The sequence below is a fragment of the Sinocyclocheilus rhinocerous genome, unplaced genomic scaffold, assembly GCF_001515625.1.
Source record: "Sinocyclocheilus rhinocerous isolate Xijiao unplaced genomic scaffold, SAMN03320098_v1.1 scaffold1091, whole genome shotgun sequence".
In the NCBI taxonomy this organism is placed as follows: Eukaryota; Metazoa; Chordata; class Actinopteri; order Cypriniformes; family Cyprinidae; genus Sinocyclocheilus; species Sinocyclocheilus rhinocerous.
In genome coordinates this window covers 85,803-111,232 of record NW_015667412.1, presented here as the reverse complement: position 1 = coordinate 111,232, position 25,430 = coordinate 85,803, and the positions used below count along the sequence as shown (strand labels likewise).

At 38.9% G+C, this 25,430-nt stretch overlaps 3 protein-coding genes across 3 annotated transcripts in view; 2 read left to right on the top strand and 1 right to left on the bottom strand.

The window, feature by feature from the left end:
• The first annotated feature begins 4,426 nt into the window (after positions 1-4,426).
• Positions 4,427-9,027, top strand: LOC107733927 (secretogranin-2-like). The gene is made up of 2 exons (XM_016545778.1): positions 4,427-4,560; positions 6,878-9,027. Exon 2 carries the CDS (start codon positions 6,885-6,887, stop codon positions 8,673-8,675), a length of 1,791 nt encoding a protein of 596 aa, XP_016401264.1. The 5' UTR covers positions 4,427-4,560; positions 6,878-6,884; the 3' UTR covers positions 8,676-9,027.
• A 5,661-nt stretch (positions 9,028-14,688) lies between these two features.
• Positions 14,689-20,751, top strand: LOC107733926 (dehydrogenase/reductase SDR family member 12-like). The gene is made up of 9 exons (XM_016545777.1): positions 14,689-14,724; positions 15,088-15,170; positions 15,516-15,611; positions 16,200-16,281; positions 16,406-16,467; positions 16,610-16,714; positions 17,473-17,563; positions 17,936-18,073; positions 20,519-20,751. The coding sequence occupies exons 1-9, from the start codon at positions 14,706-14,708 to the stop codon at positions 20,632-20,634; spliced, it is 792 nt and encodes a 263-aa protein (XP_016401263.1). The 5' UTR covers positions 14,689-14,705; the 3' UTR covers positions 20,635-20,751.
• A 4,182-nt stretch (positions 20,752-24,933) lies between these two features.
• LOC107733918 (WD repeat and FYVE domain-containing protein 1-like) overlaps positions 24,934-25,430 on the bottom strand; it is an 11,123-nt gene continuing 10,626 nt past the window's right edge. Inside the window, exons 13-14 of the mRNA XM_016545772.1 lie at positions 25,185-25,327; positions 24,934-25,050 (exon numbers count right to left, since the gene is read on the bottom strand). Of these exons, the coding sequence (XP_016401258.1) occupies positions 24,934-25,050; positions 25,185-25,327 (260 nt within the window). The remainder of the gene's footprint in view (positions 25,051-25,184; positions 25,328-25,430) is intronic.

Sequence of the window (25,430 nt, the reverse complement as noted above, 5' to 3'; positions counted from 1 at the left end):
GCCTTATTTGTTTTATTCATGGCTGACATTGGGCCTTCTTTTGGCTTGCTCATGGCCCAAATCTGGCAAACAGGAGCGGACCGCCCAAATGCCATCATATGTGGGCCAGATGAATGTGTCAGGTGTGGGCCTGATCTGGGCCTCAGGAATTTTGCTATCTGGGGCTGATTTATACTCGACGCGTCCGCAAGTTAGCTTGGGTGAACGTGGCAAATATGACGTCATCGCGGTGTTGGCGGAAGTTCTCATTTCGTGTGGCGGTGTGCACGGCATTTTTTTTTACTTTCTGCGCAGCTCCGCATCCGAAGATGCACGAGTTCAGGGTATTGGGCCTTCCTTTGGCTTGCTTGTGGCCCAAATTTGGCAAACAAGATTGGACCGCCCAAGTGCCATCATACTTCACAGTATGTGGGCCAGAGCAAGGTGTTGGATCTGGGCCAGAATTAAAATCAATGTGGCCCAGATTTGGGCCAGTTCTGCTTTATTTGATTTATTCATGACTGACATTGGGCCTTCTTTTGGCTTGCTCATGGCCCAAATCTGGCAAACAGGAGCGGACCGCCCAAATGCCATCATATGTGGGCCAGATGAATGTGTCAGGTGTGGGCCTGATCTGGGCCTCAGGAATTTTGCTATCTGGGGCTGATTTATACTCGACGCGTCCGCAAGTTAGCTTGGGTGAACGTGGCAAATATGACGTCATCGCGGTGTTGGCGGAAGTTCTCATTTCGTGTGGCGGTGTGCACGGCATTTTTTTTTACTTTCTGCGCAGCTCCGCATCCGAAGATGCACGAGTTCAGGGTGATTCTAGCCGAACATGCACGTCTGTGCCGGCATTTGTGTGAAACAGAAGTAGCAGAACAGGATAATTTGTGATTTTTTTTTTTTTTTTTTTGATGTTTGGAATACATCTAAGTATCAATGTAAATGCATCAGGGTAGTACTAAGTAAAATAATAAAATGCACTTCACAAATGTCCATAAATTTATGAGCACAAATGTGAATACACACAATTTTACCCAAGAGAACTGCTTTGGCATCTCTACTTGTATTCATAGGCCCACAACACTGTTCGCTCTGATAGACCGGAAATGTTTTGCATGTGTCTCCGTGTGGGAGGCACGGTTTGATGCCCAGATACAACTGAGGATTCGATGAAGATTAGAACATTCCGTGCTGGGTTCCATGGGAAAACAGACAGCCAGAAGGGAGTGATGTTTGACAGATAAACAAACATAATCTCTCTCAAATATACAGAAAAACTAAATTTATCATGTTCTCAATCTCTCCGTTTGTCACTGTACAAACGATATGAATTATGCCTCACATTGTTGAGAACACAAACCAAAAATACCTGACATTAATTGTAGGGTGAAACAGCTTTCATGTTTTGTCTATGTTAAATGTGTTTATTTTCCTACCACAAGCACTGTGCAGGGAAATAAACACAAGAAGACGCGTCACGCTGAGATGTGTTGACGCTGAAAGGTTGCACAAGTGTGTTATCTCCTGTGAAGAAACGTTCAGAGAAAACAATATGGAGCAATGTATTGCTTTGACAGTTCCCTTTAAAGAATATTCTGGGTTTAAAAATGTAAACTCTTGTCAAACACAGACTATAATTTCAACTCACTGACAGTAATGCACTTACAATGATTTGTTATCACTCTTGTGGCTCTCAAAACAGTGTGTATTTTACAATGCGTTGCTCCATTCATGTCCATTAAATGCAATTTTTTTTCTTTGAGTTGACAATTTTCTGTGGTAATCAGTAGCAATCAAAAGGATTTTTCGATCTTTTAATGTACTTTACATCTCTGACATCTTTCTGTGCACCATCAGAATATCTCAGTGGGCAATTTAACCTGCGTTGCACTTTGGATGTGTTTTTATGTGATTTTTTTAATGAAAACATTAGATTTTAATGTATTACATACCAAGCATTTGTTTTCTGGTAATGTGCATGTTGCATTATGTATGTTAGAGTGTCAAATTCATACAAACTAATGTAATGCATTCTTCAAACATTTGAAAACATATTAAGATAATCGAGGCTTTATGCACTTCTCTGAAATGAGCATAAAAAATAGCAACTATATTATGGTGGGGCACAATAAAATGTTGTGAGAGCTGCTTTTAATAATAAGAATATTTTGTCTTGCAACACTACAGGTAGTTTATGTTGTCTGAACTTCTACCATCCAGGAAGCAGCTGAATATAAAGCAACACTCCAGCTCGAGACTGTCTTGTACTGCACATATGCAGGTCACACACGGCTCATCCCCTCCGATCAATGTGTATGCTTTCTGTGTTTCTCTTAACCCTCTGTCAATATGATTTGTCCTCTGAAATATTCAATGCATCCGTCACACCGTATTCAGAATCAGCCGGAGAACAAGCTGTTTTTAGCCCATAAACACACTTACATAACAAAAGAGGTAAATGGAGCACACACACACACACACACACACACACACACACAGTATGTCTACATGAATTGTTTACTGAAGCTGTAATGTGCAGGACAGATGAAAATAAAGGTGCAGTAACAACAATGGTGCACCTGCTCACACACACACACACACATATACATTTGAACAGGGTCGAGCTTTAGACACGTACACTGTGTCCGAGCAATGACATGAGATGAGAGAAGAGAAAATAGAAGAGATGAAAAGAAAACAGATGAGAAGTGAAGAGATTAAATGAGAAGAGCAAACAGATGAGACGAGAAGAGATGAGAAAAGAAAAAGAGAAGAGATTAGAAGATAAAAGACAAAAAGAGAATAGATGCAATGAGATGAGAAAAGTGAAGACAAAAAGCGATGAGAAGATAAGAAATGAGAAGATGAGAAAAGAGAAGACAAAAAGATGAGAAGACATTAAATGAGATGAGAAGTGGTAACCAGTGATGAGACAAGATGAGAAAAGAACACGAAATGAGACAAGATGAGAATAGATTACATGAAATGAGAAAAAAGAGAAAACCGAAAAAATGAGATGAGAAAAGGGAGGGCAGAAGAAAAGAGATTAGATGAGAAATTAAAAAGAAAACAGAAGACACGAGATGAGAACAGAAGGCACGATGAGAGAAGAGAAAACAGAAGAGATGAGATGAGAAGATAAAAGAGAGGCAGGAGGAGATAAATAGGCGAAATGAGATTAGAAGACAGAAACGAGAAAAGAAGAGATGAAATAATGAGAAGAGAAGAGATGACAGGTGAAGAACAAAGATTAGAAAACAAACGAAGAGACAGGAGAAAAGAGAGGAAAAGAGAAAAGATGAGAGAAGAAAAGAGCAAAGTCAGGATCGGCGAGACTTGATGTGATGAAAAAGATGAGAATAAATGCTCGATGGTAGGCAGCTGTGGCACAAACAGCATCATCACGCTGAACTCCTTGTGTGTGTTTTTATACTCGGAGAGGTTTTGAATGAGACTGTGAATAGTAGTCGTGCACCCACAGCAGCAGAGCGGATTTCTGAATGAACGAGATCTCCCTCCTATCGGCTCCTGACACACTGCCAAACACACGCTCACTTCAGAAAACCAGCCGCCAGGCACGCAGAACCAGAGCGAACCCCGTCCCAGACACATGCCATGTCACAGTCCCTGTCTCACACGTCTCTCCCCGCCTCTGCGGCTCTCCGCTGTGACTCATCGCTCGCCAGACGCTTTACAGATGAAGCCAAATCAACATGACAGAAACTCACAGCCAACCAGCGTATGTGTGCACGTGAGAGAGATGCTTTCAGCTTCCCCTGCCTCATTTTCAATATGCTTAAAGAATTAAATTGCTTTTTTGGCACAACGACAGCTACTTGATCAAATAGAAGATGAGCTAACGAGATCTCCCAAAAGCATTCTGGGCACATGGATCAAAAGCACCATCGCTCTTCAGTGATCGACTATTATCATAATATCACATTCAAACTTTAGAGCTTTCACTTTACATGATAAGAGAAGGTCATAATGAGTGGGTTTCTTCCTCACCAGGGGCCTTTTGGCTCTGAAACCTCTAATCATAGGCGCTCTTCTGCTTCTTTACAAAACATTACCATGGTAACCAGCAAAATTACAACCCACTAAACTTCAACTAAAATGTAATTGCTGATTTTGAAGTAAAAATCAAAGAGAAGCCAAAGTTATACAGTGAAATGTTCATTGCACTTACTTACCATGTTAAATCTAATTGACGATCATGATGAAAATAAGTGATTTTTGTAAGGGATCTTTATAATAAACTTTATAATAAGACGAATTCAATGTTATGCATGCATAAAACCATTCATTTTGAGTTTGTATGCCAAATTAATAACCTTGAATCGCCTGGAGTGCATGTGTGTGTGTGTGTGTGTGTGTGGCCGGTTTTGCGTATGTTGTTTCAGTGACGCACGAATCAGGTGGCGTCTCTTATACGGGCGGAGCTGTCCGCGGTGCTGACGAGAGAGAGACTCCGCGCTCGTGCTCACGGTGCTGCACAGCCATAAACACACCGAGAGCGCGAGAGCAATGCGCAACGCACTCACGACTCCCCGTTAAAACAGACCGAAAGCAAAGGTAAGAAGGTTTTTGCATTTAAACACTCATTTGTGCGTTCTTTAAGACGGAATACATCACTTATATCTGGTTTATCTATTTAGAAACGCGTATGGGCTCTGTTTTATATTTCAGCAACCTGCTGCGCAACCAAGAGACGCGTTCATAAACAGCGAGATGGAACGAAAACGCATGCGTTTTAAAAGTTGTGGGGGAAAAAATGATTAATAAAGGTTCGACCGCTTCTTCGCAGTTTCTCGCGCAATTGTTATTTTAAAGCTCATTTGTGTTTATTTAAAATTCTACAAATCGTTAATTAAGAACGCTACGCACACTTAAAAGCAAACCTGGTAAAAACCTTACGGTAAATGTCCAAGTTAAAGTTCTACTCACTACATTTCCACTTAAAAATAAGTATAGACATCTAACAGATTGATGTAAGCAGGATGTCGTGCTCCGGGGCTTTCTCCTCCTCTCCGTTTGACGGCACTTTGCGGTTCAACAGCAGTGCGGATGCTCGTGCGGTCTCCCGTAGCAACGGGGTATGACTCATTTAGTCGCGGCAGCAATTTAGAAACTAATGAGATTTTCAGCTCAGGCTGCGCGCGCGCTCTCTGAGTGCTCAGCAAACACTCATCAACAGGCTTTCAACAGATGTCAGAAAGAGTTTCAACAGATGTCAGAAAGAGAGAGAGAGATACAAGCAGAGCGAGACCTGCGATGGTCAATTAAGCATTGTAAACAAGACTGCAATAAGTTATCTGGGGCAGGTCTTTGTAAGAAGATAAAGGAATAGTTCGTCAGGAGATAAATATTCTGTCATCATTTAATCGCAGTCATGTAATTCCAAACGTGTGGCTTTCTTTCTTCTGTGGAACACAAAAGACGGTATTTTAACTGTTTTGCCCATACATTGAAAGTCAATGGGGTCCAAAACAACACTGGACCACATTGACTTTCACTGTATGGACAAAAACACTGAGACAATCATTCAGGTTTGGAACGACATGAACTTGACTAGTTGATGACAGAACAGTCAATATGCATGAAATTGTTAGCGCAAACACTGTGTATGTGTTGCAAAAAGGTACAAAAGCTGTCACTTGGGTTGTACCTTTTCAAAAGATAAACCTTTGTACCTCGAAATAGATACAATACAATACAGACTGTGTCAAAGCAGCTTTACAGTGTTAAACAGGAAAAATTTGCTGATAATGCAAGAGGACAATAGAAAACTGTCAGTTTATCAGTTAAAGTTAGTTCATTGTTGATTCAGTGATGTTATCGTCCAGCTCAGTTCAGTTCTCTTCCAATAGTATCTGCGCAATCAACTCAACAATGTTGCCAGAAATTGTGTCCCCAGCTAAGCACGCCAGAGGCGACAGTGGCAAGGAATCAAAACTCCATCTGTGTCAGAAATGAAGAAAAAAAAAAAACCTTGGGAGAAACCAGGCTCAGTCGGGTGGGTAGTTCTCCTCTGTCCAGACTAAACCAGCATGGTGTGGTTTAATTCCAGGCTGCAACGCATGTCAGATTGAGCAGAGGACTCGTCTGGTTCTCGTAGTCTTGAGCCGATGGCCGACGAGGTCTTCACAGGGCATCTGTCTCTAGGGTTCGTCTAGTTGGCATGGTCTCCGCTGACATTCAGGGCTGTAGAGGTCGTCTCTAGGTGCCGATCAACCTTCTGGTCTGGATATGGACTGGATCCGGATGACTGCAGTGACCATCTGATCTGGATACGGACTGAATCCGTATGGCTACGGTGACCTCGGAATAAGAATAAATATAACTAATATTAGCGTAGATGCCATTCTTCTTCCGATGTAGCGAGTACATTGAGTGTTATGGGAAGTGTTCCCGGCTCCTGGCTCCTAATTAATGCAGCCTAAAAATCATTTAACGGATTTGAATTATAGAAAAGTGATTGTGTTTTATGTGTATGCCAGGTTAAAGAGATGGGTCTTTAATCTAGATTTAAACTGAAAGAGTTTGTCTGCCTCCTGAACAACGCTAGGTAGATTGTTCCAGAGTTTGGGTGCTAAATACCTAAATTCTAGGTATTATCAAATGGCCAGAGTTTTGAGATCGCAGTGGATGTGAAGAATGATAATGCAATAAGAGCTCACTCAAGTACTGGGGAGCTAAACCATTCAGGGCTTTGTAAGTAATTAGCAAGATTTTAAGATGTTATTGATGATTTTAAAATGGTGCATATTAGTACCTAAAGTGTACATTATTAGTAGCTAAATGGTACCACCCCAGTGAAAGCTTTTGTACCTTTTTAATGAAAAACTGACTCACCATCTCTTCTCCCTCTCTCCCTCCCTCTCTCTCTCAGGTAAAACATGTCGTCATCATCTAGATGCTGTGCAACAGGGGTGTTCATCCTCCCCTCGCTCCTTCTTCTACCCCTTTTCCTTTCTCTCGTTTGTGGAGTTCAAGGGGCCACGCTAAGAGAGCATCGCCTAAACGAAAGTGAACCCGTGTCTTATGGACCTGCGTCCCAGATCCGTCCTCCTCCGAGTGCCGAGATGCTCAGAGCTCTACGCTACATCCAAAGCCTCAGCCAGAGAACCCCACCTGATCACCTTGATGACCAGCAAGACACTTCAGACGACATGGAAAGCGTTCGCTCCCTGCTACAACTGGCAGCTCCTGCCCGGTTGGATAGAGGTATGGAGGTGAGGGAGGAAGAGAAGGACAACACTCAAGAGTTGCTGCAAGCAGTGCTTACCACACTACAACAGACCGAGGAACACATGGTGCCCCAGAAAACCTCCCAGAAGGTCATCGCGCCATCTCAACCTCGATACACTGTCCAACCCTTCCCAAGACCAAAGCAACAACTAGAAGTGGAAACTTCAGCTGAGAATTACGGAAGGACCTCGTGGGCCAATCCGGATAGCCGGAGACGGCACCGGAAGTTCCCACTTGTGTTTGAGAACGAGGAGGATCAGGAGCAGCCTCTCAAACGGACCAACGAGAAAGCAGAAGAACAGTACACACCCCAGAACCTGGCGACCCTTCAGTCTGTGTTTGAGGAGCTAAGTGCAATCTCCACATCTAAGGCCAACAGCAAACGGGAGGATGGTGAAGATGATGATGATGATGATAATGACTTGTACAGGCAGAGGAAGATGGTCTTGGAAGACATCATGGGAACTGATGAATGGGCACCTTTGGAGGAACAAACAGAGACTGAAGAAGAAGAAAGAGAGAGGCATGGGTTTAATCGCAACCTTGAGGATGATGAGCAAGAGGAGGAGGAGGATGAAGAGGATGATTATGTCAAAAGATCCAACCAACCCGACTGGTTCCAGACAGGAAAAGAGGAGGAGCCCGAGGACATTGCAAAGCTTGTGGACTACTATCTTCTGCAAATCCTAGAAAAGAAAGAGCAGGAGCAGCAGAAAAGACAAGAGGCCAGCAAGAGCGAGCAAGAAAGCGACAGAGAGGTGGAGAAAAAAGATGTGGATGAAGATGATGGAGAGGAGGATGACGTGGAGGAGAGGGAAATTAGGCCAATACACAGCACATTCCCTGAGTCTTTGTCCAAGATAATCACAATCTCACAGAAGCTACGAATCCCACCGGAGGAAGTTCTTGAGCTTCTCCATAATGAGAAGCAGAAGGATTTATTGGGAACCCCAAAGAAGTCACGTACACCCTACGCAACCGCTCACAAGACCTTCGCCGCAGCACCTCACCGACGGCCGCTCGAGACATCGGAGGGCAACAGCATCACCCAGGACATCATGAATATCCTCAAGCTGGTAAACGCAGCACAACAAAACAACAACCGACCAACGCAACCGAAAACATCACGTTATTATGAGAGGAAAACCAGCAGGGATGATTATGACGACACTGCCGGTGAGGAAGACGAACTTGTCAATTACCTGGCATTGGAAATGTTCGGGCATGGACAGAGACGTGCACGTCTGACGCCATTACGTGACAAGGATCAGCCCATTTACGAACGCGGTGACTACTTCGATAAAAGCGTGCCAGAAAAAAGACCCGCAGCGACAGGATTAGACAACAACACAATACTGCAAATCCTGCGGTATCTGGATCCGGAGAGCGACGATGCCAACGAAACGGACTCTGAGGGGAAAACAGTCCCTGAAATGTAGATGTGTAGATAATGATTATATTCATTGTTTGAAGTTTGTCATATAATAAAGTATTTTGAAACAAATATATCCCCTAATTGCATTTAGTCAATGTAGTGCTCCAGCTTTTCTCATTTCTTGTTCTGTATAGCGAAAAAAAAAAGAGTATTTTAGTAAACTCAATGAATTTGTTTCTTAGTTAGCGAATAGAACAATGTAAAAAGTCACTGGCTTTACCTCTTTAACATATGAACACACACAGATTTTCTCCCTCCTAACAACGCCAGTTATGTTTTCAGTCAGTCAGTATCTTGTGCGTGTGATGAGGTCATGTGTGACGTGGCAGAGGTAAATAAAGCATTTGTTCACACCATGGTCCTCTGTGTAATGCTTCTCTCACTGCCGAGCAACCTCTGCAGCCTTTGCATGACATAAAATCTTGTTGGGTTTTTTTGGTGATTGGTTTCTGTTTCATGTGCAACCAGGGTCATAACATTACATTTGAGTCATGAAAATTTGGTTACATATTTAAATGCATGTATAGAATAAGCTGTAATTATTCTACTACAATTCAAACATTCTCAAAAAAACTTTTATTAAAATGCATTTTATTACTTTTGAGTCAATATCTTGGCCAGTCCTTGCAACACTTTTCAGATTTTAAATTTTTTTTTCTTTCAGTTACTGCCTCTGAAATAATTTATTTGAAAAACAAACAGTCGAGCAGACAGGATCAGGTTGTGTACATATAGTATAAACACATCTGTGAGAACATGATGAATCACCACCTAAAGAAAGCTTGTGTGTGTGTGTGTGTGTGTGTGTGTGTGTGTGTGTGTGTGTTTCACACAGTGAAACACACACACTGCAGTGTGACAAAGTTTTTAAAAACTGTATATATCAGTAATATTCATATGCATTTTAATAACCTAAAATCTTGATGATAATAAATAAAAACCAGGTTAAAAGAAAGTTAAGCATGCCAAGGTTATGGGTTCAGGGAACTCACATTTTGCAAAAATGTTTACCTTGAATGCATCTGCCATAACTCATAACTAAATAAAGCCCTATGTTTTTTTTAGACTAAAAAATTACAACATGAACCATTTTACCTTTAATACGCTCTTAAAATTAAATATAGTTTACATAGACACAGCCATGCGTTTCTCACTAGTAATGTGAACATGAAACTGCAAATTTATGTTTTTAACCAAGAAAAGAGATAAAAACAACAAACGCACCTTTGTATTTGTGATACAAGAGGAAATACAAATGTCCCTCTTATCAGCACAAGAACAGCGTGTGTGTGTGTGTGTGCGTGCAGTAAAACACTACAAAGTGTCAAATATAAGGACAGATCCCAGACAAACAGCTATACAGAAGAGAAAACACAAAAAAACAAAGCTCTATCTGACCTCCGACTGACACTCGGATTCGTATCTTAATAGTTTGGACCTGTTTGTGATTGTTAATGCAAGAAAAAGGCAGCAACATTAACAAGAAGACAGCAGTTGCACACTCGTGAACCTCACCATCCTGAGACTCCCACAGATCCTAAACGAGCCTGCGTGGAGCGCCGCACGGGTTCATGTCCAGCTGATAAGGGCGCGTCCCAGCAGCTCAGTCGGGACAGTCTCACCTCGCCCCGGCGTTGTTGTGTTACTGCTCGCGCACAGGTGTGAACCAATCACAGGCGCGTACGGACAGCAGGGGCGGGGCCGAGATCTGCGCTGGCTTTACCTGGTCAGGTGCAGCGAGGACATCCTTTCCGCTCCAGTAAATTCTCCTGAGATATTTTTAAAATACGATTTGATAGCCTAATTATTTGTTCGTTATGACTAACCCCCTTGTGACCCAGCCATACAAAAACAATAGCATCTAAAGATTATCAACGTATTAAACAGTAAAAATGTTTTATATGGGTCTATGTTTTATTACCGCGATTCTGTGGTTATTATTCTGCAGTAGGCCTATTATTATCATTAGACTACCCTATACAAAAGCATAATAAATAACTGCATATCATGCGACGTTTCACACATAGGCTAGATCTCCTCATTCTGGACAACTTTGCCTCATGAACCACTGCTGTCAATCAAATCGCTCTTTAATTATTTGAGATTATTAAACAAACGAACAACTTTAGTGAACTACCCGGTGTTTTTCCCATCAACCTCGACAAACCCAGTACAAATCTCTGGACTCCCAAGATCAATAATTATCAAAAAACTTGAGTATGTGGATGACTGTAACAGGGTCATTTAGAATATTGGTGTGATCAAGTTTAACAAAAAGCCTATAATTCCTAAACGAAACCTCAGAAATTTGCGAAATGAGCCAAAATTAGGTAGGCATGCAATATGATTCTGAACAAACACTACATGCAAACTTTTATGGAGATCATGCAATAGGTGGGGCTATAACAGTTATAAAGTTATTAAATCATTTTGATGGTACATTAGCTGAAATTGCTGAAAATTGTCTTTTTTTAATCTCTCTAATGATTTAGACGGTTACAGGCTTGTTTAATAACACATACGATCTTTAAATCATGCGCTAAAGTCTGAAAAGACGCCATATTGAATTTGATGATAGTCTAAGCCTATATTATATATATAATTGCTATTAATTATAGGCCTCCCAGATAACACACACGTACGTCTGCAAGATGTCTGTTAAAGATCGCTTCATCTGGAAAGCATCTGCTGTGAACAAACATCTGATAGACGTCTTTAAGATGTCAGTTTTACATACACTGTAAATCATAAACATCTTAAAGACATCTTCTAAACGCCTATTTGACATCTGATAGGAAACATCCTATAGACGTATTGCAGATGAGCAAGCACTCTAAAAAAGACGTCTTGCAGATGTAAATGCAGATGTCAAATAGACATCTCCGTGATGCACGTGCTGTGCTATCAGGGAAATAGTTGATCTTATATTTTGTTAGCTATTATCAAACTGTCAACTACAAACGTATTGCTTTGAAACATCAGAGGTCTGACAGTCAGAGGCGTGTTATTTCGTTGATTACCGGTAGAGGGCAGAAAGCGTTGGGCAGCGGAGAGTGGCGTGGATCTACGTGCACTCATGTGACCCCGGAGCCGGTTAAAAGCACCGGCGAGCATCCGCGAGCACAGCGGGCGACCTGAGCGACAGCGCGGGTGTGAGAATGTCTCTGTACCGGAACTCAGCATGGTTCCTCAAAGGACTCACCGAATTCACCAAGTAAGAGCTGCACTGCTTCAGAAATCTCACAACACCTTATTACAATATTAACAAACATAATGCTTAATTAATACACATTCAAATACATAATATGATGTAATATAATTGGCTACTACTAATATAACATAGGCTAATATAATATAACGTTACATAAATTCTCATGCAATATTTCATTTAATATTTAACATCTATAATTATGATGTTAAATAGCCTATTGCATGGGTCAGATTTCACTTATTCTACTACAACTGTTTATCTCTTATTTTATAAAATGTATTTAATGCATTTTTTGTAATTTTATTATTATTTCTGTGTTTATTAGGTTGTCTTTATTAATAGGAGTTTTTGTATAATGGGCACTGAGAAACAAATAACAAATAGTTTTGACCTTAAATTTAAATTTTACACTCTAAAAAATGCTGGGTTGTTTCAACCCAACTTTGGGTAAAATATGGACTAATTAAGCAGTTGGGTTAAATTTTTTAATTAAAATTTTAACGCTAAAGTTGGGTTAGTCCATATTTGACCCAAAGTTTGGTTGAAACGACCCAGCATTTTTTAGAGTGTAATTTATCAAAATATTTGGACATGTCCAGCATTTGTCTGTTGGCCTACTTGGATTTTTAACCATATGATGCAATAATTCTTCAATCATAAGGGAAAACATTTCTTAATGTTTGCTTTTTACTTCAAAACATATTCATCCGTTTTTCTTCAAAATGATGCAAAAAAAAAGTGTTGCACATCATAAACAGTGACAACATAAATCATGGCAAGGGTAAAAGCTTTCAAAGTCAGTTTCTTACATTTGCAAAACTAACTTTATTTTTTAGACAGCATAATACGGTGATATAATAAATGGTGCACCGAATATGTTAAAAAAAAACACAAAAAGTGTTATTTTTAACACATTCTGCGAACTCAGGGTCACATGTTGCTTTTCGTTTTCCATGAAGTCCAGTTTTATAAAAAGCCTATAAATTCTTGGGAGTCAGAAAAACACTCAAAACGTGTCATCTCACTGCTGCTGTTTATCTTGCAGTGGCCCCTGCATCTGTTTTTTCCTCCTAATACATTGTCACCCGGGTCAACCTCTCACGTCCCATAATGGGACACACATCACCCTTAACAGTGCACGCATTTACCGAGAAAAGCTTGATTCCCCCCGGCACCTCCTCATCCCTCCGCCTGGCCTGACACGCGTGGACAAAGCCAGCCTTTGAGAACGGGTCAAGGGCACGAGCGCCGCCGATGCCAGGAGCAGTGCTATCAGAGGACGCACTGATAGTTCGCTCTCATTAGCTAAGCGATGACGCAAGGTGGCACATTAGGACAGGACTTCTCGAGTGGTTTCACTTCAGGACTTTAAGTGGCAAATGAATACAGAACCTTAATTTTACAAAAGCATACAAAAATCAACACAGAAACACATTCCCAGCTAACAGGAAACGTTTTCAGAACTTCCCTAACATTCTGGCAAGGTTCTCTTAACATTATGAACAAACATTCTTGCAACGTTAACAGAACTCATGTTCAAAGTTATCTGGTGTTTAATAATGTTCTCAAATCAGCACAAAACATTATCTGTACATCATTAATGGAATGTTTTTTTTTTCCAGAAATGTTTCAGTTGGACGTTTCTCTTTTAAAATGTTGCTACTTGTTACTTTTGAATGTTCTCTGAACGTTCTTGGACATTTATTTCCATGTTTGCAAACTGCTAAAATGGAATGTTCCACTTAAAGGGTTAGTTCACCCAAAAAATGAAAATTAGCCCATAAATTACTCACCCTCAAGTCATCCTAGGTGTATATGACTTTCTTCTTTCAGACGAATCCAGTCGGAGTTATATAAAAAAATTGTCTTTGATCTTTCAAGCAGTTTCATGGCACTCAGCAGGTGTTGCATGCATCATTCAAAAACAAGTTAAATAACAAGTGCCCATCCATTCTGCGTGCGTCACTTCTGAGCGGCGCATGCGCAACGCCGACCTCAATACGTCATCCACTCGGAACTGCTTCCGTGTACAACAGTGAGAGCAAGCTACATTGAAGTGATTATTACGTTTTGAATATGGTTATCTTTCTTACAAAAACGCATCGATTCGCTACAGAAGGCCTTTGTTCATCCCTTGGAGCCCTGTGAGACACTTTTTTTTTATGGATGGGCATTTGTTATTTAACTTGTTTTTGAATGATGCATGCAACACCCGCTGAGTGCCATGATACAGCTCGAAAGATCAAAGACAAATTTTTATATAACTCTGACTGGATTCGTCTGAAAGAAGAAAGTCATATACACCTAGGATGACTTGAGGGTGAGTAATTTATGGGTGAACTAACCCTTTAATGAAATTTCCCTCGCATTCTGGCAAGGTTTTCTCAAAGTTATAAACAAACGTTCTTCCATTAACGTTAATAGAACGTTCATTCAAAGCTATCTGGGCTTTAATAACATTCTCAAAACGTCAGCACAAAAACATTATATCATTCATGGAATGTTTTTTCAGAAACGTTTTAGTTGGATGTTCATCTAACATTTTTAAATGTTGCTACTTGTTTCAGAACGTTCAGGGTACATTCTCATTCTCAAAATGCTCCCAAGAAATAAAACAACTGGACGTTTTAACTGTTCAGAGAACTTTCAGAAATAACATTTTCATTATTTAATGGGACCATTAATAAAACATTCTTAGAACCGTCTCAGTTTTGCCAGAAAACATCTTGATGATCCCCAAGACTTTTGGGAAAATACTCTACTGACGAGACAAAAGTTGAACTTTTTGGAAGGTGTGTCCGCGGGATCGGGAAAGCCACTGCCATGGCCATCGCCAAGAAAGGTGCGTGTTGGAGAAAAACAGCAGTGGTTGGTCAAATAGAAACTGACCTTGTGGTTCATGGTGTATTTAGGTTCTTCAAATGCTTTCCATGCGTTTATGTGAATACAGTTGCTCTAAAAAGTATTTGGACACAGAACATTTTTCAAATGTCATTGCATTAATGATAACAAAACCCAGAATCTGCAAACAAATTATGCTAGTCCTTTGATTTTCTTTGTTGTAGCTTTACTTTTGCTCTGCATTTATGCATTTTATTTATCTGCATTTATGCATTTATCTAAAGCAATGACATTCAGACAGTGTTATTTAAGTCTCCAAACACTTTTTGTGCTGCAGTTTAACCAGTTAACCCTCTTCTTCAAGGTGGTACGATCCACATGGTCTGCAGGAACAAGGACAAGGCGGAAGAAGCCAGAGCGGAGATCGTCAAGGACTCTGGAAACAAAGTAAGATTGGGATTGTTAGCCTGCAGTTTAATAGTTAAAGGCGCTGATTGTAACACAGCTGGCTGGAGAAGCTTCCACCACTGTAGCACTCTGAGCAAGTCATTTAACCTCAGGTCACACCAGGAGAACTGAACCTGCAGTAGAAATGAGAACGCAGCTGCTTAATGAAGAATAATGTAGTAGTTTGCAAATAAGTTACCGTTTTTACAGAAGTCCACTGAATCATTGAAATGACCCATATATTTATCTACACGCTGTCTGAAAACAGATTTACATCTGCAACTGTTTCTAAAGCAAGATGTTCTAGTAAAATACGTGACCTTTGGCCTCTGTGTTTGGCTGCAGGAGATCTTCGTGCATATTTTGGATCTGTCCGAAACCAAGAAGGTGTGGGAGTTTGCAGAGTCTTTCAAGAAAAAGTACAAAGCCCTCAATGTCCTGGTGAGGCTTTAAAATTGCATATACACTACTGTTCAAAAGTTTGGGTTCAGAAAGTTTTTTTTTAAATTTAGAAATGTATGCTTTTATTCAGCAAGAACATTAAACTGATCAAAAGTGACAGTAAAGACATTTATAATGTTACCAAAGATTTCTATTCCAAATAAACGCTTTCTATTCATCAAAGAATCCTGAAAAAAATGTGTCACGGTTTCCACAAAAATGTGAAGCAGCACAACATTGATAATAATCAGAAATGTTTCTCGAGCAGCAAATCAGCATATTAGAATGATTTCTGAAGATCATGTGACACTGAAGACTGGAGTAATGATGCTGAAAATTCAGCTTTGATCACAGAAATAAATTACATTTTACAATATATTCACATTGAAAACAGCTATTTTAAAGTGTAATATTTTCACTGTGTTTTTGATCAAATAAATGCAGCCTTGGTGAGTTTAAGAGAATTCTTTCAAAAACATGAAAAGAATCTTACTGACCCCAAACTTGAATGGTAGTGCACCTATATTTTGAATGGCATTACCAGCTAATGGAAGTAATGAGAATGTGGTTGGTTGATTGATTTGACAGATCAATAACGCCGGCTGTATGATGACTAAGAGGGAGGTGAATGGTGAGGGTTTGGAGAAAAGCTTTGCAAGTAACTCTCTGGGTAAGTGAGCAAACAAAACCAGCTCGATATCGCCTCAGGACTAAAAGTCTTTCCTACTAACTTTATAATAAATAACATCTTTAATACCTTAGATTTCACCTGATGTCTCTGTTGTGTTTCTCAGCCATGTACATCCTCATCAAGAGCCTCATTCCTCTGCTGGAGAAGAGCCCTGACTCCAGAGTGGTGAGTAAACTGCCAAAATACAGACAGTGAACTGTGTGTAAACATACCTGGCAATAAAGCTCATTCTGATTCTGATTCTAAACCAGAGACTGAGAGTGACAGACGGAGGTCAGATGGTCACCATATCTCTCCTCTCTTTCAGATCACAGTATCATCCGGTGGGATGCTGGTGCAGAAACTGCGAACGGGAAACCTGCAGTCTCAGAGGGGCAGATATGACGGCACTATGGTGTACGCACAGAACAAGGTACATATGGACACATAGAGAGTCCAACATACAGAAACACTTTGCTTTGATGCCATTTGCAAGTTTAATCATTTATGTTATAGAGGTCATTGTTTGATTACTTGAGTACTGCAGTTTAGTGCATTTTAACTACATTTTGAAAATCGAGTCCCAGTTTAGGGATTGATTGGTAAGATTTTTGTTATGAATGAAGTCTCTTCTGCTCACCAAGGCTGCATTTATTTGATTAAAAATAGTCAAAAACAGGAATATTGTGAAATATTATAATTTAAAATAACTGTTTTCTATGTGAATATAAATTTAAAATGTAATTTATTCCTGTGATCAAAGCTGAATTTTCAGCATCATTGCTCCAGTCTTCAGTGTCACATGATCTTCAGAAATCATTCTAATATGCTGATTTGCTGCTCAAGAAACATTTTATTATTATTATCAATGTTGAAAACAGTTGTGCTGCTTCATATTTTTGTGGAAACCGTGATACATTTTTTGTAAGAATTCTTTAATGAATAGAAATAACATCATAAAAGTCTTAACTGTCACGTTTGATCAATTTAATGCATACTTGCTGAATAAAAGTATTAATTTCTGTCCTCAAAAAAATCTTACTGACCCCAATCTTTTGAATGTTAGTAAAAAATTACTTAAAAAAAAAAAATATGCATGACTTTTCTGTCTCACTGACTTCAGTAGCTGTTTGTTACTTATTCTTGTGATGTCAGAAGTGACTTCTATGTACTTTTTTCTGTGTGTTTCAGAGGCAGCAGGTGGTGATGACGGAGCAGTTTGCTAAAGCTCACCCCAGCATCCACTTCTCTGTGATGCACCCCGGATGGGTCGACACGCCAAGTAATTGCACACACACAATCGTCATAAATTTAAACCGTGCATGAATGATTATAGATGCATTTTCAAAATGCTACATGGAATATTTTTCCTTTTAAAAATTGGGTGAACTGCAAAAATGTGATTAAAATTGAAAGAAATAGTTACATCACCTAAAACATGCCGTTTCCGCCAGACATATCCATTTTTACCTTCAAGCTTGCTGTTGTTAATTTGTCAAATTGCATGTTCAGTGTTATATACCTTGAATGCATTGGTCGCTTTGGATATAAGTGTCTGCCAAATGCATAAATGCAGATATTTATTTATCATTTACTCAGACTGATTTGATGATGTCTGATCTTGATGGATTCATTCTCGCCTCTCGTTCTTTAGCCATTGCAAACGCGATGCCTGATTTCCACAGCTCTATGAAGGAGCGTTTGCGGACACCGGAGCAAGGGGCCGATACGGTCGTGTGGCTCGCTGTGTCCGAGGCGGCTGGCAAGAATCCCAGTGGGCGTTTTTTTCAGGGTGAGCAAACACACACCCACACATAGGCAGCAAATGAAATCTCATGAGTGACAGAATGCAACTCCATGTGCCACACAAACAGCACTACTACTGTTGAAGCACACGGGAGCCACAACTGATTGCAAGAGAGCTACATTAACATGTTTCTAAAGTAATGCTCTAATATGCATAAAAATGCATGCATTTTTAAAATTAGATTAAGCAACTTTTGAATCGATGTTTTTAGGTATTGTTCACTTTTTTTGTTAAATATTAAGGCAGCATTGCATCTTTTGCAAAGATAGCAATCTCAGAATGCATTGAGACAAGTTGCTTGGCTGAATAAAAATAAATCTGAATAAAAACATCTGTGTAATTAGAAATTACACAATATTTGTGCATGTTATGCATCTTAGACTATGCTATGAACGTTTATTTCCAGAATTTCAAGTTTGTATCTCACAATTACAAAATATAAACTATTTTCTCAAAGTTCTGACTTTGAGTTTACATCTTGCAATTTGAATCTCTTTTTTTCTCAGTAGATGGAGTTTACATCTCACAATGTTTTTGCCCGAATTTTTAAAGTCAGAATTGGGAGATGTGAACTCGGAATTACTGCAAGATGCCTACTTGATGTCATGTAAACAAACTCCGAATTATGAGTGAAAAAAGTCCGAATTGTGAGATGTAAACTCAAAATTATGAGGAAAAAAGTCATAGTATTGAGATGTAAACTCGCAATTACGACTTTATAACTTGCAATTGTGAGATATAAACTCGCAATTGGGATAAAAAGTCTTCCATAGTTTCTGCATGAGCATAGCAACATGCAAAAGTCAAATTGGAATCAATTATGTGTTGATTTTCCTGTGGTGCACAAAATTGCTGCCTGTGTAGAGTGTTCCAAACCAGTCCCTTATGAGGCACCATGTCAGTTAGGATGCTCCCTTAGAAGGCAGCTGCCTATGTAGGCAGTGGGCAATGAGGGAGCGCACTAGGTTTTGGAACCGAGCTGCTGTCTTTCTCTCCATCTCCTCCAATAAGGCATCCATCTGTTTCCATATGAAACAAGTGAGCCTTTCAGGAGACAAAGAATGGATGAAAGACACTGATGAAAGCAAGAAAAGCATGAGCAGTAGAGAGAAGACGAGGAGAATACAATCAGTGTACAAAGAAAGACTGGACAATGAAAATGAAAGAGAGAATCAGAGCATAGCAAAAGGAGGATGAAAGAAAGAAAGAGCGAGAAAGATCAAGAAAGGGAAAAGAGAGTTGGCGGAGCTCCAGTGCAGCTGTAGTGGGCGGAGCTTCTGTGCCAGACACGGCCGGAGTGAACTCACAGTGACCTTATGACCTTTTGGGACTGGGAAAACCAAACAGCCACTACTCAGACTTCAAGGCAAGACTACTGGTGAATAGAGTAAAAAGGAACTAATAATAATAGAGATCTTCAGAGTTTTCTCAAGTTGATTAATCACAGTACATCAGGAAAATTGTTTTGTATTACAAGTTTTATGAAATGTAAACATGCTAATGAGGCATTAGATAATAAAAATGCACTAATTTGCATAAATGTCCAGAACAGAAATCTGAACATTGGATAAAGCCAGGTTCAAAATTCCTGTTTCATTTTAATGACATATTAGAGGTAAAGGTTTTTACTGATGGGATTTTCGAGATCTATAATCACTACATAAACCAGAAAATACTGTCAACAGACAAAAAAAAATTTAAACATTAATGTTCACAAATCAGGTGAATTATATATGAACAACCCCCTTTGTAAAAACCTTCAGAAAATAGATAAAACTGTAAATTCTTTTGTGTATGTAAATAATACTAAAGTGGAGAAAAAAATTGATTTTGAGAAAATGGCCTTTAAAGATGCGCATTATAGGTGGAATCTACAGACGCAAATAAAGTGTAATAAAATAAACAAATGTGTATTTTTGATGTTTTATTTCCACTAGTCTAATCTCAAAATTAACCAGTGCCTGGAAAAAAAAAAGAAAAAGGTTTTGCCTGTAGTGTGTTGCCTTAAGCTCTCTTTGTTCTCACAAAGTACAGTTTAATAACTGTAATATATATATATATATTTTTTTTTTTTTGAAAAATATGTTAGCCACATATTTAAATCTCAGAAATATTCAGATTACGTAACCATTAGAAGTTACTTGCGACTGCAAACACTCACTGTTGTGGCCTTGATTCTCATTTCCATGGTAACAGTGACTTCTCTGATTGGTGCATTTTGCTTCAGGATGATGGGTAATGCAGTTCTTCTGAATTTGGGAGAAATCAGACATATGGCTTCTACAGAGGCATATATAATCAATTAACCTGCTCTCTGTATACATACAGTATATATCGATTCTTCAGGCAATAGGAATCATTTCTCCAGGTGAATTTGGGCAGATGTCATGTGTTAAACATCCTTTTGTCTTTATGTTTTACATGCATTAGATCGGCAGATGGTGTCGGCTCATCTTCCCTTGGCCTGGACGCACAGTTCACAGCTGGAAGATCAGAAATTCATGAGCGTCATGGAGGATCTGGCTAAAAGCTTCCAGCCTCATTAAAGAAACTCGCATGAAAACACAAATGTATCACAAATAGATGTCAAACACTAATACACAACATATTAGTATACATTAGCCTCACCCGTAAAAGCCGTGTGAATGTACTTACAGTATCTCACAACAAACTTTTAGCTGTAGATTAAATGTCCTCCAGAACTCAGAAAGTTTGAACGACTGTTATGCACAATAAATGCTTGAATATGTTTAAGTCTTTTACCACCACGACTACTTCCTGTCTCTTCCTGTTCTACTTCCATGTACATTTCAGTTCTCTCCTCTCATTGGTCACATCAAACGCAGGAATTGTTATTTTCCGACAGCTCGTTCTGACACCATGTGATCAATCTCAGCCAATCACAGTGAGTTCTCATCCTCACTGTGTCGGTGACTCCAACGAATCAGGTCAATCAGGTGGGAACCCGTTCTGACCGGAGTCACCCCAGCTGTCAATCACTCACTCACAGCCAATCACCTGATGCAGCACAGGAAACTGACTGAAAAGGACATTTCCTGCTTTTGGAGGCCTGTGATTGGATGTTGCTTTGGTTTGATAGTGTCACCTGATGTTCCAGAGAATGAGGAAGTGATGTGTAGTGTTTGTTGATTACATTTCTACATATATAGACTGGGCTATTAATTATTAATTATGACTGTACTTTGACACAGTTTTGTCAAACATTGATAAATGTCTTTGAAGGTGTGTTGGTGTATGTCAGGGTTATTATATATTTTTTTGAAATGTGTTGCTTGAAATATAATAAACATTAACTGAAATAAAATATAAAAATATTTTTTCCATGTTTCCAAGAAAGCATTTCTTATTTTCACTTAGTTTAACTTAAAAACAACTAAAAATGAAATAAAAAGAAACATATTTAAACATAGACATATTTAAATGTTAAAAAATGGCAAAAACACAAGTTAATTACTAATAAAGAAAAAATATATATATTAATAAAAATGTAATAGCTCAATGATCCTAAAAAACACTGGTGTATATGGCAAATATATATATTAAGCTTTGCATTGTTATATTTTTATGGCAATTACTAAAAGTTTAATTCTTGCTGTAAAATTATATTGCATTCCCCCAAGAAACTTTGCATTCACTCGCAAAAGCATTAAAATATGGTTTTTCCACCCATCTCAAAATATTTATCAGTTTTCCATGACCAGTTTTTTTTTGAGTGAACACAAAAGCACTGCAATGTAATTTTTTTACTCCCATCTTACAATTTTCCATCACCATTTCCCTTAGAGTTCACCATAAGCATAAAAAATAAATAAACAAGAAACAACTTTAACATGCAATTTAAATGACCAGAAGATGCATATCTCTTGCATGAGATACAGCATAGATCTTTATTGTAATATTTCATTCATCTCTGGGCTGAAACTACCAGTCAGCATTAAGACTTACGTCAGTTTCCATATTAGTGGCAGAAGATTCTTGTATGAAAAATACAGATGTTTGAGCTCAACTTTGTATATAGAGAGAGAATAATACTTCATTACGGAACTACTGAAGTAAAGCAAGTTTTAGAAAAAGCACATAGAAAAACAGATCTCAAAGTCATTTACAGTTATTTACAGTTTTAGGGTTTGATCATTAGAAGCGTGTTGAACTTTACATTGTCTTCAACGTCTGAAGATCAAGAAAACAGTGCGTGTGATTTTACATGGTGGTTAAACTGAACCGCGATCTCGGCAAAACGTGTGACTCCCTGAAGTGTCAATAGATGTTAAGGACACATAAGAGCAATAACTCGAATCAAAAATGACTTTAAATCTTTCCGGGATGAATCTCACGACATATTCTTGACATATTTCGCGAGATTCACCCTTGACTCACAGCAAGTTTTTATGGTAAATGAAGGAAAAATAATTAACAAAAAGAAAATAGAACTCCCTCAGTTCCCCGATGAGAAATTATAATCGTCGTCAGACGAAATTGAGAAATTATAATCTTTCCAAATAAATGACACAAAAATTATGTCACACACAACAACGATGTCATACAAACAGCTCTTACATTTCACACCCTGTTTGATTTTTACATTAAATGAGGAAAATCAGCTACAATCCTGCTGAAAAAAAAACAGCATATGCTGGTTAGGTATATTTTGAAGCATGGCTGCTGGTTTAAGCTGGTTTAAGCTGGTTTGAGCTGGTTTAAGCTGGTCATGTGCTGGCCCTAAGCAGCTAGCTCCTGCTCAGGACCAGCTTAGGACCAGTACATGACCAGCTTAAACCAGCTAAGGACCAACTTAAACCAGCTCAAACCAGCTTAAACCAGCAGCCATGCTTCAAAATATACCTAACCAGCATATGCTGTTTTTTCAGCAGGGAAAATCTTATGAATGGGAATGAAATTATTTGAAATTGAAATTATATGAAATCCGTGCTTTACACAGGCACGAATCAGCCATTTAAAAGTGAAAGTAAAGCAAATGTAATGCAAACACTCGCACACGCCGTTCGTACCGTCAGATCACGAACACACACAGACTGTGCAATTCAGTGCAAGGAACAGAGAACTCGGCAAGACAATGAACGAGGGAGAACGACTGAGAGAAATGTGACAGCCGAGTGAAAAAGAGAAAATGTGAGGAGAGAGTCAAGATGAAAAGAAAGAACTAAAGTAAAACATAAACAGCGCTGGTCAGTTATGTTTGTAAACAGCTTGGAATTCTCTCTTCTCATTGGCCAATGTGACGTTAATAATGTGACGCGCGTAAACTTAAAACATCCAGCTTCACCCTTACGCGCCAAATCTGAAGGCGTTTTGAAATATAAGAAATATAACTATTTAAAGAAACAGTGCACCCAAAACGACATTTCTGTCACCACTTACTTACATCGCTCCAAACCTGTTAAATACAGAAAAATTAATATTCCAAAGTCATCTTAAGCCATACCATAGCTTTGTCAGGAAAAGACCGAAATGTTAAAGCTCCCGACCTCCAACTCTCAAATCTCATTTGCATATAATGACCTTAGTCAGATTAGGCGCCATATTGAAATAAACAATAAACTTACGCACTTTCAGAAACTTTTATGGAGTTTTCTCTTAAGAACGTTTTTTTTTTCCTCAAAAAGACCTTTCTTCCGCTGAGGAATCGGTCCCTCACTGCTTCATTTTCATTCCTGTCAAAAATTAAAATTAAATATGGCACTACCCTGACTAAGGTCTATTCGCCAGGTTTGACATCAGTAAAAAATACCACTGGTTGTCACATAACCAACTGCAAACTGGCAAGTTAGATCATGCGAACATGCTAATGAGAAGAAACAAGTTAATTTTGTTGAATATTGCACAATTAATATCAAGAATGGGTCTTAAAAACTACTTTTATTGTTCGTTTTTGCCATTTTTGGTTTTAGAAGCTATTATACAGATTCAGAAGAGTTGTAATAATAGTGCACAAGCCGTATGGACTAATTTTATGATGCTTTGTTGGAACCCCAGTCCTGATTCACTTCCAGTGTATAGAAACAGCAGCATCAACATTCTGCTAAACATCTCATTTTCTGTTCCACAGCAGAAAGTAATTGATTTGAGTTTTGGAAAGACATCAGTAAATGTTGTAAATGCTGACAATTTTGGGGATAAGCATCACTTTAAAATGAAAGTTTGTTTCAGCCATGGGATAAAAAAAAATAAAAAAAAAAAGGTAACTGCAAATTTTTAATCTCTCAATTCTGACTTTTTTCCCCTCAGTTCTGAGTTTATATCTCACAATTCTGTCTTTTTCCATGCAATTCTGAGGAAAAAGTCAGAATTGTGAGATAAAAAGTCGCAATTACCATTTTTATTCTACAGCGGAAAAAAACAAACAGAATTGCGAGATGTAAACTCAGAATTAGGAGGAAAAAAGTCAGAATTAATGCAAACTCAGAATTCTGGGGAAAAAAGTCAGAATTGCAATATGGAAATTTGCAATTATGAGTTTATAACTTGCAATTGCAAGTAAAAAAGGCAGAATTTTGAGATTAAAAAAATTGCAATTACTTTATTTTATTTTATTTTTTTATCGCAAGGCAGAAACAAGTTTCCATATTTTAACATGTCCCTAAATCAAAGAGAACGATGATTAGTGCAATAAATAGTGTCTTACAGCTGAACACTACTGTACTAACTTAACGCGTTTAATCCTAAAATGCTCCATGGATTTTATGCTACACTTAATGTTCCTCATCTACCTGCCTGACATTTTAGAGGGAAAATGACAAGTTTGTACGGGAATGTTCCATCGTTACTATGGAACACTAATTTCCATGGTAACACGAGTGCTGTTACTATGACCAGTAGTAGCATTCAAATTCAAAAAGGGTAAAAAGGATAAACAAGAAAGATGGCTGAAGAAGAAACAGGATGTTGGATGAAGGAATACTTCCTGTGTTAGAGTGGTACTTCTGGATAGAGGGAATACAACAAGTACAAAATGCTAGAAACCTTCAGCCTGTGACAAAGCTATGCGTGCACACACACACACACACACACACACACACACAGAGAAAGGGCGCAAATATTGTGCTTTCAGAAGTACCTTGAGTTCATGTTCGCTCAAATCCAGGTCATCATACCTCATAAGAGACATGAAAGCCAGATTCATAAAATCAAGGAGCATTCCAACGACACACATATTCACATACACCGTGTTGAAGTGTCCGTTTTGCACAGACTCCACAGCTGAAGGACGAGAGAGTTAGACAGGTAGGTGAGCGTTTCCATGACATCTGATTGCGGCGTGTGGGCGGTGCCTTCAGAAACAGCCAATCAGCGACGTGAGAAT